Raw genomic sequence first — 21,793 nt, forward strand, 5'->3', positions numbered from 1 at the left:
GGGCTGAAGGCAGCCACCCAACTGACTGAGCCACCCAGGCACCCCCAGATTCTCCTTTTTTAATCCAGAGGAGCCATTAACAGGTATCTGCCTGGATTTGCCTTGCTCTCAAGTGCAAATCTCACCTCCAGTCAAGCTCCTCTCAGTGAGGTAACTTTGTACACAGAATCAGCCTAGTGGCAAAGTATCCCAAGGAGCGTTTACCTGTTATAACTCACTCTTCACCCCTGCAAGGTAATTCATAAGACGTTCTTTGAATCTCTGGCTTCCATTATGCCTCTTTATACTATTAAATAGATTTAGAGCACTTTACCTGTTTTGTCCATCACTTTTTCAATGGAGTACACATAAGCCATTAGAAAGGAGCGTTTTTTAAAAGTACACAATGGAAAGCAACCCAGCCCTGTAGCATGCAAATACCCTGGCCAAAGCTAGCAGAGTCTGTTAGGCAAATCCTCTCTTGGAGATACCTTTTATTCCCTTTGGAGTGTCCAGCAGCTCTCTTTTGTTTTACCCCCTAGCACTCAGCAACATACGAGCCATTTACCCAACACACTGGGGATCCTTACATATAGAGCATTTTAGCATATGTTTAATAAAATACATTTGATATATCTAGATTTTTTAAAAGATGATTAAACATAAACCTTCCCTTTTTGGAGTAATCCTGGCTGTGAGCTTCTTGGCCCTTGTACTTATTTCTTCAACACAGACGATTTCTAGCCTGTGGTGCCCATGGACAGCTCAGCCAAGATCATGCCATTTTTCCCTCCTCTGGGACCCAACGCCCAACATCGCAGACATCAGTGAGGCCTCCCACCAGCCCCTGTTGGCTCAAGGCCCTTTGTTAATTTGCCTAATCCTTTCTGCCGGCAAAGGCAGCGATGCCACGGAGGCCAGAGCTGCAGTAGTCAATAATCTGCTTCCTCTGACCTTGCTAACAAATACGAAGAGATGGGTGAATAGGCTCGACAGCCAGTATTCTGGGCTTCCCCCATGCTACCGGGTGAAAATATTGGTAGAAAAGCTTCAGTAACCATGAATGGATGGTCTTGTGGTTTTACATACCTTTCTAGACTCCTGAGATTTACTGTTGGGTAGTTTCTGATAAAGAACTGTCATGGTAGAAATGCCATGTAATTCTTAGACCCTCAGACTCGCATTTCAGAAAAGCAGAAGCTGAAATCCAGCTCTGTGTTGTAAAACAATCTTAAGTAAGTTGCTTAACCTGTTTCTTCCTCTGCCAAACAAGAGTGAGACGACCCCCACTGGCCTCTGTCTGTAGACGCATCTGAGGGCCCCTGGACAAGTGCACAGTGCTGGGCAAGAAGGACGGTTATGCCCGGGATTAAGTAGGAGGCTTTGCTGTGGGGTGCACAGGTGCTTTCTCTTTATAATGTCTAAGTAGACACAAAAGAGTAGGAAAAGGAAAATAACCAGCAGGAGGGGGATTTATAAGAATGAACTTCTATCTGATAAAAAAGGGACTGTATACATTTTTTTTTAAAGATTTTATTTATTCATTTATTTGAGAGAGTGAGAGAGAGAGGGGGGAAGGTCACAGGGAGAAGCAGACTCCCCGCCAAGCAGGGAGCCCGATGCGGGACTCGATCCTGGGACTCCAGGATCATGACCTGAGCCGAAGGCAGTCGCTTAACCAACTGAGCCACCCAGGCGCCCGGGACTGTATACATTTTATTACAGTTCTAATTATACTGAGTGTCTTCACTCTCCAAGGCACTTTCTAGGTGTTAAAAACACCAGAAAAATAAAATGCAATCCCTGACCTCAATGTGCTTACATTTGGTGTATATGTCTTTGGGCGTGTCTGTGCGTTGTGACTACATGTGTGTATATGAGTGTGTCCATGTCTGTGCGTCTGGGTTCACAGCTAAACTGAGGTGCCCTGGAGCTTGCTATTCTAAGGAGCATGGTTTACACGGGGAGTCCAGGCTGATTGGCAAGGATCTGGAAAAGCTTCACAGACGAGTCTGTGTGTGTGCTGGGCCCTGACAGGGATAGAACTTCTGCAAGCAGAAATAGAGAAGGGATTTGGGAAGAAAGAAAAAAAAAATACGTGAGAAAAGGCAGGGAGTGGAGATAGGGCAAGCCATGTCCCATGGATAGCAGTGTGCTAATGTGTACAGGTAATGTCGGCTGGACACCTGTGAGACCTTTACCTGGCTAGGAGGCACCAAAGACAGGCAGGAGGGGGCCTCTACATCTCCAGCAGTCTCTCAACCTGCATTTATCCCGCCTCTGAATCAAAATGAGCCACATTAAGGCTGTTTCTCTGACTCTGCCCTTGTCCTTCAGTTTGGCACAAAAATGGCACTTTCTTGCGCTTACAAGACAGATTCTAAGGATTTACTTGGAATTTAGAGTTCTGAGGAAGTGTTTCTGTGTACACAGGAAGGCTGGCAAAACAAGAAGGGCATTCCACCTCCCAAAACACTCTTGTTTTTCCTAACTCATTTAACTATAAGAAAACTAGGAATCCTTTAAACTCCTATAAGGCATGAGACTCAAGTGGTTCTACTGTAGTATTCTCCAAGTGCATTGCTAACAATAAAGAGAACATTCACCATTCATTCATTCTTTCCTTCATTCAACAACTATTTACTTAACACCTATCATGCACCACACAGCTGGTCTAGGCATTGGGGATGTGGTAGAGAACACAGTAGATAGCCCCCCACCCTGCCCCGCCATGGAGCTCACAGGCTAGTGGGTGGAGACTGACAATAAATGAAACAAGCAAGTCAAAGAGTAAGCCAGACTATGAGATGCACTATGAAGATAAGGGGCAGGGAAAGAACATAGGTAGTGCCAGTGACATGTGAGCTAATACTTGAAGGAAGAGAGGGGTAGAGATTCATGCAGATATCTATGAGAATAGCCTCTGTGGCAGGAGGAACAGCAATGCAAAAGCTCCAAAATGCACCTGAGGTGGTTGAGGATGCCAGGATGCTAAAGCTGAATGAGGGAAGGAGACGGTAGTGAGAAGTAAGGGCAGAGATGCAGCAGCAATCAGGAGGCTGGAGCAAGAGGACCATTAGTAGAGTGCAGACTGTGGAAGCAACTAGAAGATGATATTTCATGGTGGAGAAGTGAATGATCGATATTAGCAGATGCGGCTGAGAGGTCAAGTAAGGTGAGGGCTGAGAATGGACTCTTGAAGTCAGTCAACGTCGTGGAGGTGGTTGGTGACCCTGACTAGAAGGGATTAGGTGGAGGGATGGCAGAAAAAGCCTGATTGCAGGGAATTCAATGGAGAAAGGGAGGGAAAGAATAGACCACAAAGCGTTTTGCTGAAAAAGGAGCAGAGATGGGCACCTGGGTGGCTCAGTTGGTTAAGCGACTGCTTTCAGCTCAGGTCATGATCCTGGAGTCCCTGGATCGAGTCCCGCATCGGGCTCCCTGCTCGGCGGGGAGCCTGCTTCTCCCTCTGACCCTCCCCCCTCTCATGTGCTCTCTCTCTCTCATTCTCTCTGTCTCAAATAAATAAATAAAATCTTTAAAAAAAAAAAAGGAGCAGAGATATGAGTGGTCATTGGATGAGGAAATGCTGCCAAGAAAAGTTGTTTTAATATAAGGAACCCATACAACCCAATAGCAAAAAGGCAGATAATATGATTTAAAAATGAGCAAAGGACCTGAATAGACATTTTCCCAAAGAAGACGTGCAAATGGCCGGTAGGTACATGAAAAGGGGCTCCACAGCACTCATCATCAGGGAAATGCAAATCAAACCACAATGAGATACCACCCCACACCTGTCAGAAGGGCTGTTATCAAAAAGATAAGAGAACAAGCATTGGCATGGATGTGGAAAAAAAGGGAACCCTTGTGCACAGTTGGTGGGAATGCAAATTGGTGCAGCCACTATGGAAAACAGGATGGAGGTTCCTAAAAAATTTAAAAATAGAGCTACCATATGATCCAGCAATCCGACATCTGGGTATCTATCCAAAGGAAATGAAATCACTATCTCAAAGAGATGCCTGGACCCCATATTCATTACAGCCTTATTCAAAGTAGCCAAGATATGGAAACAACTGAAGTGTCCCCCAATGGATGAATGGATAAAGATGTTGTGGTATTCAGCCATAAAGAAGGAAATCCTGCTACTCTCAACAACATGGATGAACCTTGAAGGCAATATGCTAATTGAGATAAGTTAGAGAAATAAAAGTACTTCTTGATACTATTTATATATGAAATCTAAAAAGAGTTGAACTCCTAGAAACATATACAGCATGGTAACTATAGTTATAATACTGTATTGTATACTTGAAGTTTGTTAAGAGAATAGATCTTAAACGTTCTCATGGCAAAAAAAACCCCCACAAAGGTAACTATGTTAGGTGATGGATCTGTTAATCTTATTGGGGTAATCATATAAATATATCTATCTATTTATCTATATGGATATATATGGATATATATATGTGTGTATATATATATATCCAATCATCACATTATATACCTTAAATTTACACAATGTCATTTGTCAATATATCTAAATAAAGTCGGGGGGGTAGTAAAAAAAAAAGAAAGAAAAGCTGTTTTTGTTTGACTGATCCTTTTTGTTTTGTCCTGTTTTTTAAGTGAGAGAAATAACAGCCTGTTAGTAGGCTGATAGGAATGGATCCAGTAGAGTGGAAAACTGATGATGCTGGAGAGAGAAGGGGAATAGTTGGAGAGGGAGACTCTAGTGGACAAGTGAATGGATTACCTTAGGCAGCAACAGAGACAGTTCATGACCTGGAAAAAAAGAGAAGGCAAAGCAGCCGGGCACCAAGGCTGGAATGCAGATGAGTGCCTGGAGCTCATGGAGATCCTCTTCTGACAGCTCCATCCTCTTCTCATTGGGAATGTGCAGGGGGCTCGTGGTAGAAGAGGAAGAAAAGGTGGGTCAAGCGGGGCCTGGGGTGCTGACCCTGAGTGGGGAAGAGGTGTGACATGATCTGACCTGCATTTTGGAAGCTCCCAATGGCATGTGGGTTCTGAAGGGAGACAAAGATGGAAACAGAGCAGCAACCAGTTAGGAGGTTATAGCAATGATCCAGGATGAAGATGAGATGTCTATGGGCTTTTGTCATACAGTGGTAGCAACGGAAGTGGTAGCAACAGATGAGATTCTGAATATCTTTTGAATGCAGGTGAGTATGGAAGAGTCAGTGAAGTACAGGGTATTTTACTGTTTTGCACCCAAAGGAATACAACAAAACCAAGAGATGTTATTACAACACTTAAGACAAAAAGCAGTCACATTTCAGCTGCTTTTTACTGACAATAATCCAGTTTTTAACTAGCAAAGACTATTCCAGAACTGTGGCAATGTCAGTAAGTGAGGACAGTAAACACATAAAATCTGTTGGTATTATAAAGCATTGTAGAAATTGAAGCTGTGGTTAAAAGCAAGGCATCTGTATCTGGTCTAATAAGCCAATTGTCAGAAATGAGTCAATAAATCACAAAATTAGTGTGAAAAATATTTCAAGCTTTCCAAGATCAAAGAACGGATAGTAAAATATTAACTTGATGTCCTTTTAACTTTCTTTTCTCAATATTTATTAGTGTTTGACCTCCCTTGAAATGAGAGTTCCATTATAAGGTCTTTTGATAAATGGATTGAAAGGTTGCTCAAAGCACTCCATCGTCACTCAGTATTTTCTATTCTCCAGTGAAACACTATTAGTCTGCATTTTATAGTAACTGTCCTCAGCATATCAAAAACATGCATCTCTACCCAACACAGAGAAGAACTAAGAGGATTGCCCTTTCTCTCCCTTCTCTGCCACTGGTAACTACGATTACAGATACTCTTACAGATAAAGTAGGAACACGCATATTTACATAGCATGGTAAAAGTGTGACCATGCCTGGTCATTCACGAGGCCTACTTTAAACACATTTAATCTAATATTCAGGGCTTGAAACAATCAAAATAAATGAGGAGCCCAGTTCCCCTTTTCAAATTTATAGCAAATTTCCTAGAGAGTAGAGGGCAGAGATCCCTCTCTCTTCTTTTTTTTTTAAAGATTTTATTTATTTATTTGAGAGACTGAATGAGAGAGAGAAAGAGCACATGAGAGGGGGGAGGGTCAGAGGGAGAAGCAGACTCCTTGCTGAGCAGGGAGCCTGATGCGGGACTCGATCCCGGGACTCCAGGATCATGACCTGAGCCGAAGGCAGTCGCTTAACCAACTGAGCCACCCAGGCACCCAATCCCTCTCTCTTCTTTCCCTATGTCAGGTTTGGTTTAAGAAGGATTAACCATTTTTGTCACCCAGATGTTCTCTGCCATCCTAAAGGGCATATAAGACAGATTCCTGCAAGAATCACGGCAATTTTTGACCAAATAATTAAACTTCTGGAATTTAATATTAAAGAAACAAAGATGCATAAAGATTTAGCTGCAAAATCCTAAAATTTGTATGGATCCACAGAAGACCTCAAATAGTCAAAGCAATCTTGATAAAGAAAAATAAAACTGGAGGTATCACAATTCCAGACTTCAAGTTATATTACAAAGCAGTAGTAATTAAAACAGTATGGCATTGACATAAAAATAGACACGTAGATCAATGGAATAGAACCGAAAACCCAGAAATAAACCCACAATTTTATAGTCAATTAATCTTCAACAAAGGAGGAATGAATGTACAATGGGAAAAAGACAGTCATTTCAACAAATGGTGTTGAGAAAACTGGAAAGCCACATGCAAAAGAATGAAACTGAACCACTTTCTTCCACCATACACAAAAATAAACTCAAAATAGAGTAAAGACCTAAATGTGAGACCTGAAACCTTTATAAAAATCCTAGGAGAGAGCATAGGCAGTAATCTCTCTGACATTGGCCAAAGCAACAGTTTTCTAGAGATGTCTCATGAGGCAAGGGAAATAAAAGCAAAAATAAATTATTGGGACTACATCAAAATAAAAAGTTTCAGCAGAATGAAGGAAATAATCGACCAAACCCAAAGGCAACCTACAGAATAGAAGGTATTTGCAAATGACACATTTGATAAAGGGTTAGTATCCAAAATAAACAAAAAACTTAAACAACTCAACACCCAAAAACAAATAATCTAAAAATAGGCAGAAGACATGAACAGACATTTCTTCAAAGAAGAAGTACAGATGACCAACAGACACATGGAAAGATGCTCAACATCACTCATCATCAGGGAAATGGAAATCAAAACTACAATCACCTCATACCAGTCAGAATGGCTAAAATCAAAAACACAAGAAACAACAAATGTTAGCAAGAATGTGGGGAAAAAGGAACCCTCTTGCACTGCTGGTGGGAATGTAAATTGGTGAAGCCATAGTGGGAAACAGTTTGGAGTTTCCTCAAAAACTTAAAAATAGGGTGCCTGGGTGGCTCATTTGGTTAAGCGACTGCCTTCGGCTCAGGTCATGATCCTGGAGTCCCAGGATCGAGTCCCACATTGGGCTTGCTGCTCAGCAGGGAGTCTGCTTCTCCCTCTGACCGCCCCCCCCATGTGTTCTCTCTTTCTCTCTCTCTCTCTCAATCTCTATCCCAAATAAATAAATAAAATCTTTTTAAAAAATTTAAAAATAGAACTACCCTACAATCCAGGAATTGCGCTTTTGGGTATTTACCTGAAAAATACAAAAACACTAACTCAAAGGGATACATGCACCCCTAGGTTTATTGAAGCATTATTTATAATAGCCAAACTATGGAAGCAGCTCAAGGGTCCATCAATAGATGGATGGATAAAGAAGAAGTGATATAGATAGATAGATGATAGATAGATATAGATATAGCTAGCTAGCTATCCAATGGAATATTATTCAGCCATAAAAAATACTGAAATCATCACAGCATGATTTATTAGAAAGAAAAATTGAAATCAACCTAAATGTCTAACAACAGGTGACTGGTTCAAAAAAACAAGTTCTATCCATGCAAATGAACTGTGCATAACCATTAAAAATGATGTCAAATACTTAAGATATAGAAATACATTCACAGTGGATTTTGAAAGAAAATCAATATAAATTGACCACATTTTTATAAGTAGAAAATATATATTTACATATATATATATATATAGAAGGAAATTAGAAGCATAAACACCAAAAGATTTATGTGACTATTTCTAAACACAGGATTTTCAGGGAGGCTGTCCTTTTGGCTCATCAGTACTTTGTTCTAATTTTTCCATAAGCACCTTTTATTAATCGTGTAATTGGAAATGTATCAGTAGAAGTTACTAAACATTATTCACGGTGGCACTCAAGTCTCATAAGTCTGGCCAAATGCACCCCTATGGCTCCTAACCTTATCTGCTTTCTAGATATGTGGTTATGTTAGTGCTTAAGCCCTAATGTGGCCCAGAGATGGCCTTCTTCCATAGATCTCTGACAATCTGCTCACAGTCAGGCTGACTACATTCTTCAGGCAACAAGGGCAAGGAAATAGGTAACAGCCACAGATTCTAATACCCATAGAACCACAAAGAACGAGGCTTTAACTATAAGCTTCAAAAGAGATATGTCATAATGTTGGTTTCCTTTGCATGAAAGCAATAGGAATTGTCTAGCAACAAAGTGTAACCAGCACATCTATGGGGGTTAGAAGGTAGGGCACATAGGGGAGGAGATAAGAAAAGCCCCAGAAAGTGATCATGAACTCAGTGCATATTTGGTGGGATGGGCCTTGTGCTATAAAACAGCAAAGCACAGTTAGGGAAATTCCAGGTAATTTCAAGAATAAGACCCAGTTAGGCCTAAGCAATTTCCAAAGATTCCATTAAATTAAGGATGAAGTCCCTAACGAACTAAATTCTAATACCTTGAACTTCAAACAAACTGCTTGAAAAGCAACACTAAAAACATCAAACAGAAAGTAGATTAAGTGCATGCTCCATCTGTAAGAGCTTGCTTACCACAAACTCAATTACTTGTTCCAAAATGAGATCCCAGTTTGTTTGGATTTACTGATAGGCTTATCCTGATAAATGAGAATGACAGATCTAAGAGAAGAAAGCTTCTGTTTCTTGGTTACACTCAAAACCACAGCTCCAGGTAAATGCATAAACAGGTAGCTATGCTTTGCAAAACAAAACAACCCTTTGCAAAACAAAACTGTGTTTCTATAGGCAAAGTCAACCCCAGTATAGACTTTTATCTTTTATGCCATCTATTTGAATATAGAAAACACTAGGGTATATTTGTGTTTGGAAATAGGTCCCAACTCCCACAGCGCCCCTGCCCAGGGATAATGTTTATTCCAAATAAGTATGTTCTCTCTGTTCAGTTCTACGGTTTGCTTGTATCCGATTTTGGCCTATTTTTCAGCTCCGAGCAGAGGGCAGAAGCATGTGGGCCTTGCTCCCCCGTTAGCGCACTCATGCCTACCCTCTGTCATGCTGGCCTTTGTGAGGCTGCCAGCATCCTCCTCTCGGGGACATCTGTTGCCTTGCTTCAAGCAAGGCACTTCCTAAGCACGTGACTGGGCCGTGCAGAATCAGAGAGTGCCACCTCCAACAAGAGGCGTCTGTCCACCTCGCCTCTCCCCTGTCATTTCCTCCTCCAGCCTCGGCCTCAACAAGTGGCCGAGCCTCACACAAGCTGTCAGGGACAGATGCTATGTGAAAAGAGGAAATTGGACTCAAAGATGCTACAGCTTTTTTAATTAAGTCCAACCTAAAAGCCAAATAGTGAGGCATGAAATGGATACTTACTTGCAAATAAGCACCACATTTCAAAACCAGATGCATTGGTTTGGGTTAGCAGGCAACTTCTTAGCTTTCTCAAATGTCATATTGTTCCTCATTCAGTGCGTTGGATATTTTCACATCTGCAGTGGACAATTTGTTTTGCATTGGTACATGAGTATTCTGAGTTTTCTTTTGTCATTTCCTTCCTCCGCCGTCCCTGGGCTAGTGAGTTGGCAGGACCAAGGGTGTCCACACACAGCCAAATGTTCACTCACATCTATTCATCACTCACCTCCTCGCTCCCTCGCTCCGCAAACACCCACCGGTGCCCACTACACGTCAGGCCTGGCTTCACATTCTATGAAAAAGGAAGAATAACATCCTGGCTTTCCTCTTCCCAGCTCCCCAAGATAATTCTAGTCATTTGCTTTTGTCTCCATTTTCTCTAGTTTACTATTTGTTTTCTATTCTGGTTCCTTACTGTTTCTCCCTATGAAATGCCTGCTAATTAAAGTGGACTAGAGGCCCAGGGCCTCTGCTATAATTCTCAGCTTACATCACCAAGATCCTTGTTGATTATTAAGGATGGTGAGGACTCAGGGAGAAGAACACAGGGAGTTTTAGAGAGAAGAAAGTAGGAAAAAGAAAAAAGAAAACCCTTCAGACACAGAAGGAAAATAGAGAAGACAAACCTTATGACATACCTTAGAAATTCTATGGTAATCACAAAATACAGATGGGCCTCATTAAATTTATTATTTTTCTAATTTCCTTTCCATCCTTTCAATCACAGAGAATGAAATCTATTACTTAGGGTGCTTGAGAAAGTTTTCATATATTGCAAAATCAGTAAGTGGTGGGGTGGGGTACCTCAGGCATCATCTTGCCTGCTTTACAGACCAGGAAACCAGGGAGAAGGGCTTGTCCAAGACCACACAGCGAGGTACTGGCTGAGGCCAAGTTGGAGTCCCAGGTTTTCTGATCTTCTCCCCTTCCTATTCGTAGCCCCAGCCCTCTTCCGCAATTCAGTGTTTTCTAAAATATCAACGTTATAGAACATTGCATGAGTTGCGAGAGAAAGTAGATAAAGCATATGCTTGCTAGGGAAATCAAATTATAATGTTTGGAGTTTTCCTAGAAAATCATGACCTAAAAAATTCTTTTTAAAGAATTTCTGAAAAGGGGGCGCCTGGGTGGCTTAGTCGGTTGAGGCTCTGACTCTTGATTTTGGCTTGGGTCCTGATCTCACAGTCCTGAGATCTAGCCTGGCATCAGGCTCCCCGCTCAGCACAGAGTCTGCTGGGTCTCCCTCTGCTCCTCCCCCTGCTCTCTCTCTCTCTCATAAATATTTTTTTAAAAAGATTTCTGAAAAGTAAATTTCAAACAAACACAACTGAGAAAATGGGAAGGAGCAGGAATTGACTTGTTCCAAGAGCATACTCACCATTGGGTAACAGTCAGTAAAGGAATATCTGACTTTGGATTATTTTTATCTTAGTTTTATTAAGGAAGACAGAACGTAAAAGTGAATAAGAATTTGATTTCCCTCGATCTACTAGTTAGAACTCTTTGGGTTAAGTGACAGAAAAGGTAGCCTAAGTTGGCAGATGCAAAACAAAGAACATATTGTTCTAAGAACCAAAACATCCAGAGGTAGGTCTCATTTCATGCATGGCTTGGCGCAGAATTCGGATGGTGACTAACACTTGCGTGGTCCACGCTGGGTACTGCTCTCAGTGTTTCACATGACTCGCCTATCTCAAAACAACTCTGTGAGCAGCTATTACAATGATTCCCACTTTATAGATGAAGAAACTGAGGCACGGAGACTAACTTGTCCTGAGTGACCCCATTAGTAGATGGCAGAGCAATTCAAACCCAAGCAATCTTGCTCCAGAGTCTAGATCTTCATCACTGCCTCCTTGTATCACCAGAGTCCAGATTTTCATCACAGCCTCCTCATATCACCAGAGTCCAGTTTTGTTCTATCTTTCATCTCTGCTGCCTGTGTGTTTCCATTCTTTTTGAGATTCTCCCCTCCTAGAAGCAAGATAGCTTGAAACAGCTTGAGCCTCAAAACTTGACAGTCCCAAGGTCCAGCCAAAAAGACCAAGGGTTTCTTTTTCCTACATCCTGGCAAAAGTCTCCCTGCATCTCACTGGCTTGAGTCAAACATGAGAGAATGCTAACGTTCTGACTGGCCAATCCTGGGTCCCCTATCCCCATGGAGCAGAAGGTGGCAACTCCCCCAAACAGCCCCAGAGAAACTGAAATAGTTATCAGAGATGGTGAATGGATACTGGCTGGTAGAAACAACTGGTAAACACCACATTGTAAAATGTCACCACAAGAATTAAAACACTTTGCTTTCAATTATCCAATAGGAGCTCTTGGTCTTCAGGAATTACAGGTATTCCCTAAGACCCGTGGCAACTTTCATTTTTACGAAGGAGAAAGGTATATGAAAAAAATCAACCAAGATAAGACAATCATGGTATATTTGTAATCATGGACTACCTCTACCAGGCCCATTCATATCAGTTTTAGGATTCTTCAATGAATCCATGGAATCAGAGAATCTTCTCCTTACGGTGGATATGGGAGCTCATCCATCCCAAGATCTCACATAGAGCACAGGCTGTCCCCAGTGCTGCCAAGGACCATACCCTCTGTTTTATAAGGCAGGTATGTTTCTCACCTTTCACATAAGGCAGGGTTGGTGGAGAAAGGGCAAAAGGACAGGAGAAAGAAAGGTGATGCTCCAGAAGACACCTGCCTTTACCTCTGCACTGTGGAAACTGTAGCACCGTACTCAGCCCTGACTCCTCATTTCCCTCGCCACCCATCCCCACGTGCAGCCCTTGCCTGTACTTTTGCACCTCTCCACATGTCCTGATTGTCACACCAAAGCCCCTCGTCTACCTCTCATTGTAAAACACTTCGGATCTGCTGCTCCTCTGACGCCTCAATCCTTTAGGCATCCCAAGGTCCTCCATCCTCCTCTAAATCATCTTTATCTTTTCCCTTGGGAGTCTAAGTGGAAACAAAGAAAGGCGACAGAGATTGCAGTTGTGGGAGGAAATGTTTATCTACAGGGGACCAAACCACAATGGGTGCATGTGATGTCCAACCTGGAACCGATGCTATGAAGTGTTTGTGAGCACTCTCTAGGAGCTATCATGACCTCCTAGCTGTGGGAGGCCAGGGAACAAGACTCAACACCCTGTACCTGGACTCCAGGAAATATTTCATTGTGTTTCTGAGGGTGCCTTTATGAGTGGGATGACTGCCAGTAGATGATACGATTAGTTGGATTTGAGACTATGTGAAGGACCCAAGCACTGGAAGTGGGCCATCAAAATGGTGCCAGAGGACTCTGACTTCAGCCCTGTCTGGTTCCAGCATTCTGTCAATAACCCTACGAGGATATTTATGGCACGCTAATCAAATAATTGAGAGTTGAGGGGATGCTGGGAAGAAGACAATAGTGTTGGATGACATAATCAGGATCAAGATACATACCAGATTCCTGATGAGACAGAGTAGTGATGAATGTTAAGCCTGTACTGGGGTTAAAATAAACACGTACAAGTTCATGACTGTGGAGACACACCTCAGCAGGTTTGTGTGTGAGAAAAGGAGTTTCACTCTACTTGTGGTATGAGTCAACACTGCAGGGTGGTTACCAAAAAATCTAATGTGGTCTAATGCTGTCCTGATGGAAACAGAACATTTGGACTGTGGCTTGTGTTAGGCATGCTGTATTTTATGTGAAGCAGACCACACCAGGAGTTTTGGGCTTAGTCCTTGCTGTATTCTTAAGAGAAAAACAGGGGCAACCTGAAATTCAGTAGGAAAGGGGTGACTGTTACGGTGAAGGGACTAGAAACTCCTGTGAGAGCATGAGGATGTTCTGCCTGGAAAAGAGAAGGCTTATGTGAAACATATCTTGAAGGATATGATAAATTGTCTTGGGAAAGAAGGGATCCATTTGATGTCTGTATCGCCGATGGCCAGACCTGGACCAACAGTGGGAGTGACAGGTATCCTAGAGGGCCTGTAGCAACTGGACTGGCTGATCTCTAAGGTCCTTGTTCAGTCCTGAAGTTCCAGGAAGTCATGATTTTGAGATGTGGGTTAAAAGGCACACTGGAGTAGTGGGGACGTATGTGCACTCTGCAGCCAGAATCCTGAGGTTCAAATCCTGGTGTCCTAGTTTTTTATTGCTGTGCAACAAATCAACACAGACTTAGTGGCTTAAAACAACAGGTACCTACTAGCTCATAGTTTCTATAGAACAGAAGTGCAGGCAGGGCCTAATTGGGTCTTCTCCTCAGAGTCTCTCAAGGCTGAAATCAAGATGTCAGTTGGAGTGTGCTTCTTTCTCAAGCACAGCGTTCTTCTCCAAACTGGCAAAACTCATTCCCCTGAGGCTGATGACCAAGCTCCTCATTTCCTTGGGAGCCGTTGGCCAGGGACAACTCTCAGCTCCTAAGGCCATTCTAATTGATTCCTGCCATGGGATCCCCACCATAGACTTTCAAAACATGGCTGTTGTCTTCTTCAAGACCAACAGAAGAATCACTTGCTTTGCTTCTCTTCCTCCAGGGGAAGGCCTGGACCCTCTTATAATGGGCTCACCTGATTAGGTCAGGCCCACCCTGGGACTCTCTTGATTCATTCAAAATCAACTAATGAAGGACCATACTTATATCTTCAAAATCACTTTCTCCTTGCCATATAATCAGGAGAGTGAAAACCTGCCATCTTTACCATCCTCTCCACACTAAGAGGAGAAATTTGGGGGGCCATCCTAGAATTCTGCCAATCACGCATTGCTTTTCCGCTCATAGATTCAGATCTCAGGCGAGCTGCTCGGCCTCTCTGTAACTCAGTTACTTCAACCATCAAGTGGGGATAAGGACTCCTCAAGAGGTTGCTAGGAGGCTTAAAGGAGTTAACTCCACAAAGCACTTAGAACATAACCTGGCCAGGAATCCACGGGATCCTTAGGAACAACTGAATCCACGAGCGGTCAGACGTCCTATGGTCACTGTGCTCGCAGGCAGGGGCTGTTCTGCGGAGAGCTGGCTTCTGTGTTCTGTCCTACCGGCCAGTTCTTCTCTTTGCTGCCACTCTCACCATTTGGCTGTAATCTCCTCTGCTGCTTCGGGTGTCTCCACCACCTGCTGTTATCCTTCCTTTTCTCTGTGCTTCTTTCCCCCGTCAGTCTTTTTCTTCTTTCTCTGTTACTTCTGTCATTATTCTCATTTTTTTTTTACACTGGCAAGATTTGCTATTATTAGCCCCACAAATAAGACTACGTCTTCAGAACAGCTATCATTCTGTCATGTGGTCTACACAACGTTGGCTCTTTTTGTTAGTATTCACGACGCCTAAGCCCTAAACACTGGGTGGTTTTTTGTTTTGTTTTGTTTTGTTTTGATTTGATATTGTTTCAGATTCCTGAAGTTATTAAATTTTGACTTATTTTCCCTTTAGGTTAAAAATTCTCCTTTCCCAAGCAGATAAATCAGAAAATAATGTTTCACCTTTCAAAACAATTCAGCATCAGAACTTCCTTCTCGTAGAAAAATCCCCCAGCACAGTTAAAACATTATTCATTTGATAACAATTCATTCTCAAAAACATTTTTCAGGAGCCCTTCTATTGCGCAAAGTGAATCGCTCCTGGTTTGCAACCTAGTTTGCCGATGAAAACTATAATGGGAGGCTAGCAAAGGGAAAAAGCAAAGCAATTTCAGTCTGCCAAAGTCAACGTAAACCGCCAACACAGCTGTGGCTGTCTGCAGTCTTGCAAAATACAATACGTTTCAGCCCTGTGCCCTGCACATAGTAGGTACTCAGTAGAACTTTTCTGAGTTGAAGAGATGTCTCCATAAGCAACAACCACGAACCCATTTAGTGTTCCTTCCTCTATCAGATTCCTAACTCCAACATGAAGAGTTTTCAAAACAAACAGAAGAACCAGTAGTAATGAATATGGTTCGACGCAGACGGCTTGTATGGACAAACGAGCTGACATGCACTATCAGTTATATCTTCAGTGCTCGGCAAAAACCAGGTGAGGTCATAGCTCCTATTCTGACCAGTTCAATCATGCCACTGAGAGTCAACATGACTGTCTCTACACTGCTTATGTAGGAAGCCAGAAGGTGAGTCCAGAGTGTCCCCACCACTCCGGCCACCCCCAGTGCCCAGGCAGCAGAAACTGGTGGTGCCTCTCTGATAGTCGGCATCCCTGGGCAGAGCGCAGTTCATGCCCTAGGAGCTGACACCAGGAAGAGGCACTGGCCCCAGGGCCATCTGTGTAACTCAGGGGAGATTAGGACACAGAGGTACCCCCCATGTAAAGTCACCCCACTCATAAATATCTCTCAGAGGCTCTGGGTGGATAAGGCTCTGAGGGATTGATCCTTGGGTGTAACTGTTACTATTTTCGGTGAGAACATCTGTTTCCAAGTTTGTTGCTGAATATCTGTCTTCTTTGCTAAGCTGGAAGGAATAAAGCATAGCAACGAGGTCTACTCCCAATGCCCGGCAGAGTGTCTTATATTCAGTAGAGTAATTGTTCAATTAATTAACAAAGGAACAAATGAATGGAGTCTTACATCCTAAATGTAGGAGTAATGGCAAGTTTCCCAGGGTATTCAAAACACACTGTAGCTCATCGACTGGTACGTCTTATTTGAGTTCCAGGTGTAACTAGGCTCCTGCACGCTAATCAACGCTGCCCGTTCATAACTGATCCACCCCGAGAGCCTGTCTGCTCTGTTGGTTCTTCCTCCATGTGGTTCCTTAAATCCTGCTGTTCCCTGGGTTTCTGCTTTAGACTTGTTCTCTTCCCTTCACTTCTCTCTCTCACTCTCCTTGAGTTAACTCATTCATTTCCAAGGATGTGGTTACCACCTGTGTGTCACTGTCACCTCCAACTCTCATCACCCAAAGGCAATGGGAAACCCCAACTGTATGTTCCTCAAACTCAAAGCCCCCAACCCTAGCTCATTACCTTCCCTGCCCCTCTAAAGCACTACTCCTTCTTCTTTATTTTTAGTCACAAAAGACTTGTCCTCACTCACCTTCATTATCCAATCAATTCTGTCTCCTAAAAGGAATCATACTTCCTGATCCTTTCCATCCTAGCTCCCACATCCTAAGCTGAGAACCTCTTTATTTTATAACAGCCTCCTAAGAGGGCCCCTGCTGCCTTCCCTGCCCTGCACTCTGATTTGGGGTCCCCCTGCTGCCAGAAGATCCTTCTAAAACAGAAACCGGATTGCATTACTCCTCCACCCAGACAGGATTCTTGTGTACCGACATTAAACAACCCCAAAGAAAAGTTCTTCAAACGTGGACATGGGAGCCACCCAGTGAAGTGGATGGCTCACCTTGGAACCCCAGAGAAAACCCCACAAAGGCAATACCACCCATGCTTCTTAAGTGCCTCACTCAGAAATACTCGGACAGCCCAGAATCATCAATGAGATGTGATGAGACTCTGCAATGTGAATGAGAGACCAAGAAAAATATACAAAAGACACAGATATAATGTATCAAACAAGGAATTTGGGGAATGATTTCATTAATTCACTCAACAAACATTTTGAGGACTTTTACTGCAGGTTTACATCATGCTGGGCTTTATGTTGTTAGTTAAATTAGATGGAATTAAATTAGTGGAAAACAACTGAAGTAGGTCACACACAAAACACACACACACACACACACACACACACAGCCTTTTTGGCTCCTGTCACAGTAAGCTTGAACTCTCACACTGGCTTACGCATCCCTTGCTACTTTCCAGACTCAACTCCTCCACTATTCTAAGAACCACACACTCCCATCACACAACCACACCCCATTCCTGCCTGGGACAGGTAGGTCCCGCTGTCCACGATGCCTTTCCTCCTGTTTTCCAGGTGGGGAACCTCATTTAACCAACTCACTTCTCACCCCCAGGGAGAAGCTTTCCCTGAACCCTCAGATCTCCAACCTCTCACTCCCAGGGAGCTGTGTGCATGCTTCTATTACAGTACTTCTGGTATGGTTTGTAGTTTTTCTTTTATATGATGGTTTCTCTCTAGTTAGTATCTGAGCCTTATCCTGTATCACTGACACATGGAACAAATTAGGAACAAATAAAGGTTTGTTGAACAAATGCATTCTGATGTCTAAACAATTAACTTGTAGACACTTCGTGTACATGAACTGTTACTATCTTAGGTGCCTCCTCTATGCCTCAGTCTGGCATGTTTGTGGTGTCTGAGCACCCCATTACCAAGGACAGTTGACATATGAGGGAAGATAAGGAAGGCATGCTTTGGTTTTGATATTTTTATGAGTTGGGGCATAATTTCAATCACCACAGGCAATTCACCAGCTTTATTTTCCTGTTGCCCTTTTGACTTTGTAAATAATTACAACCCACAATTTCAAGAATACTACATTAATATTCCATAAAAAAAGTTAATTGATAGACCGAATTCTTCAGGCGAAAATGATGCTATTACTCAAGCTACATGCACAAGGCAGACATGGAAGGTCAGTTGGAAAGGGAAAGAAAGGGGCTCTGGATGAGGAGAGGTGGGGGCCAGACCTCCCCAGGGGCTGCTCTGGATGGAGCCAAGCCAAGGGGACAGCCAGCAAGGGGAGGTGTGCTCATACAGGGGCCAGTCTTCCTAACAAACAGGTGGCAGCCTCGCAGATCCGGCTAATCTTCCTAATTACCGAGGCCCTGGCCTCCAGCCAAGATCGGGGGGGCAATTTTGACTCCTCATGGGGAAGGGATAGCAAGCCAGGAAGGACCCCCGCCAAACAGGTGATGGTTCATGGCAGAATTTCAGACCCTGGGGGGAGGGGTGGCGCCGAGGGGAGTTAAGGTCCTGCACAAAAAAGAGGCCATTGTTGAAGCTCAGACATAGAGAGCAGGGCAACACCACTGAGCCTGCAGGAAGGCAATGGACTAGAGGGAATGGGGGTCTTCCGGGGGGGCTCTCCCAAGACACCGCAGACACCAGATCCTTGGAAGCAAGATGAATTCTAATCTCACTGGTGATGGGTAGAATCTACTAACGAGCTGCCTGATTTGATCAGTCGTTGGCAAACTAGGGCTCACAGGCGCATTTTGGCCAGCCACCTGTTTTTGTAAATAAAGTTTTACGGGAACGCAGCCATGCCCATGGCTGCTTTTGCTCTATGAAGGCAGAGAGGAGTAGCTGTGACAGAGACCATATGGCCCTGCAAGCCCTAAAATATGTACTATCTGGCCCCTGATGGACAAAGTTTGCCAACCTTTGGTCCAGAAAATGCCCAGGTTTCCTCTCAGACCAACTGCAATCAGAATCTCTGGTGGCAAGGTTGAGGCATGAGTACTTTTTAAACTTCCCAGGTTATTTCAATGAGCAGCCAAGATTGCAAACCCCTAGTCCAGCCTGATGCCACAACTCTGAGAAGCGTCTGAACAAGTCACAGAATCAGATTCCGTCTCAGCTGCAGAAATCACAGGGAGGGGTGGTGCAGGGCTTGAACTCTGGGGAAAGAAAGCCCTCATGTGCATCCTCACTCTGCCACTCACCAGCTATCTGACCTTCCTAACTCAACCCCCAACACCTCAGTTTCTCCATCATAAAATGGGCACAATAACAGCACCTACCCCATGGGTTGCTGGGAGGATTGGAGGGATGAGTGCTGGTAGAGCTCTCAGCAGCATGGCATATGACTGCACTTGATCAAAGGTAGCCAGAACAGGGGATGGGCAAGACTTGGGCTGAGAGGCTAACTCCATCCTGGCTTACAGCAGCCGGAGCAACTCTCAGGGCTGCCACACGTGGTGTCCAAAGAGACATGTTCATGTCAGAAGCTAAGCAACATCTTGAAGACATTGCCCGGAAAAGCCACTGGGAGGATGCAAGGACCAAACTGCCAGCCTGCGTGGGCAGCTGTGCGGTCTGGGGGAGCTCGAGAGACACCCCGTGGCTAAATTCTGCACACATCTGCCCCTGCTCCTGGGGCTCCCAATTTTTGACCCTGGCTCACATTATGGACAGAAGCAGTTTGTTTCCTTGCAAGGTTCTGGTAGCGCCCAGTGTAAGCTTGTTAGAGACCAAACCCCAAAACCTGCTGCTTGGATCACACACTGGGGCTGCGGCACATTTGTGGGTACCTGATAACCTGCCCTGCAGACGCCTGCCTTCTGCCCACTTTTGCATGGCCTCCGTGACAGTTTGGGTTTGATATCAGTCTGCCCCAGTCTGCCAAACTCTTACCCAGGTAACACAAGGAGGGCTATGGTCTCCTACACACAGAGGGCTTCTCCTTTGGGCACACAGTCTGGCCCCTAGGGGTGCTCCAACGGTATCTGTGCCTCAACCATTCGATTGACATGTAAAGGGCCTGCATGCTACCAAAGTCTCAGGGTTCCTTGCTCAGCTAATGACCTGCATTGGGCAGATAGGGTGGTCCCTTTATTTCACAAACAGGCCTAGGTCTTGTTTAGTTAGTAACCTCTCCCATCTAATGTAAAGATGGACGGCCCCTCAAATGTATAACCAGAGTTCTTAGGAACCCTGGCCGCGTTTGATGACTCTCCAGATCAGGAAAGTTTAAACCATGACCTTTATCCCTGAGCCCAGGGCATGACTCTGTTTGCCATAGGACATCTCTTCCTGCATATTGGTTTAAAGTTTGAGCTAGAACAGGATCAAGCCGAGTGGCCAGTTCCAGAAAAGCCTGGCCAATACCATCCTGAACTTAATACATATGTAAGGAAAGGAGGCTTAGAACCATACCAGTCCCCTACCTCTGCGGCCCTGTACCTAAAGTTGGCATCACATATGATGACCTAAAATAGGTGGGGGTCGAGCCATGGTTAAGGGACAGTCCCTCAACACTACTGGGAAATCCAGGAACTAGCCAGTGTAACACTGAGGCTAACGGTTTTCATTCACTGGGTGCTTATAAAGTGCTAAGGGATTTACTTACATGCAATTTTTATTTAATCTTTACAGCCATTCTATGAAGACTTGGAGAATGAAGTACTTGCATAGCCACAGAGCTTTTAAATGGCAGGACTGAGATTTAAGTTCAGGTCTAACTCTCAAGCTCCCACTCTATAGTCCTGAGTTATACAGCCTCCCCACAAGGAGCTAGCTACGTCTCTGCGGTGGCATAATCCTGTTCCACCAGACAGTGTTGGACTGAGACAGGCAAATGATATCCATGCCCCCTAGGAGAGCCTCCAGTAAACTTGAATAAAACTGCATCTTTTTACCTGCGAAGGTTCTACCTCCTGCCTGGGGCTCAGCCCTGGATTAGACACTGTGTGCCTTTTTTTTATAGGATCTCAATGTCTGTCTCCTCAGAGCTCTTAGTCTTGCATCTGATCTCCCCCATCTCAAGAATCTATTCTTGGCTCAATCCCTGGGTTATGTTTGGGCAACAATTTACACCCCTAAGAAGCAGACACCTTTTCTTCATAAATAATGATGATAGATAAAACATCTTGCCTTTTACCTTATCTAAGGAGGATGAAAGATCTACTAATTCTTTCAGTTGCAGAGCACAATGTTGCAGCCCGCTGAGACCAAACTAGGATGTGACCCCTGTTCACCTCCTTCTGGACCTCCAGCTCTGCTACTACAGTGGTTAAGGAGAACTACACTGACCAGGGAACCAGCCTGCCTGGGTTCAATCCTGGCCTTGCTATGTGCTACCCGAGGGGCCCTGGGTGAACCGTCAACTTCACGTTACTCATTTGCAAACTGGGAATGACAATAGCACCTCCTTCAAGAAGCTGTGGTGAGTAGTAAGACAATCTATTACATGTAAAATACTTAGCTCAGTGCTGGCATAGGATAAACACTCCACAAATATTAACTGTTATTACTGGTTGAGATTACATTGCTGTTCCTCCTTTGGTTGGTATTATATATTCACTTAATCAAAAGTAACTGCCCTATTTTCAAAACAGTGCAGAAAATCATGTGTTACTGCTCAAGGCCTGGAACTTACACTTGGGAAAACATCCAGGTAACAAAAATTGACTTGTTCTGTCAACATCCCCCA

General features: G+C 43.9%; 1 protein-coding gene and 1 long non-coding RNA gene across 4 annotated transcripts in view; both read right to left on the bottom strand.

Moving 5' to 3' along the window:
- Nucleotides 1–21,793, bottom strand: part of LOC145716528 (uncharacterized) — a 338,765-nt gene that overhangs the window by 206,344 nt on the left and 110,628 nt on the right. The window lies entirely within an intron of this gene.
- Nucleotides 1–21,793, bottom strand: part of CHN2 (chimerin 2) — a 290,315-nt gene that overhangs the window by 195,891 nt on the left and 72,631 nt on the right. Inside the window, exon 2 of one of the 3 annotated variants that reach the window (XM_081800344.1) lies at nt 9,732–9,847. The exons of the other annotated variants lie outside the window; for them this stretch is intronic. Within the exon in view, the coding sequence (XP_081656470.1) occupies nt 9,732–9,750 (19 nt within the window). The 5' untranslated portion in view covers nt 9,751–9,847. The remainder of the gene's footprint in view (nt 1–9,731; nt 9,848–21,793) is intronic. 3 annotated transcript variants of the gene reach the window in all.

Source organism: Leptonychotes weddellii, chromosome 12 (genome assembly GCF_054177405.1).
Source record: "Leptonychotes weddellii isolate Sample4059 chromosome 12, ASM5417740v2, whole genome shotgun sequence".
NCBI classification, from domain to species: Eukaryota; Metazoa; Chordata; class Mammalia; order Carnivora; family Phocidae; genus Leptonychotes; species Leptonychotes weddellii.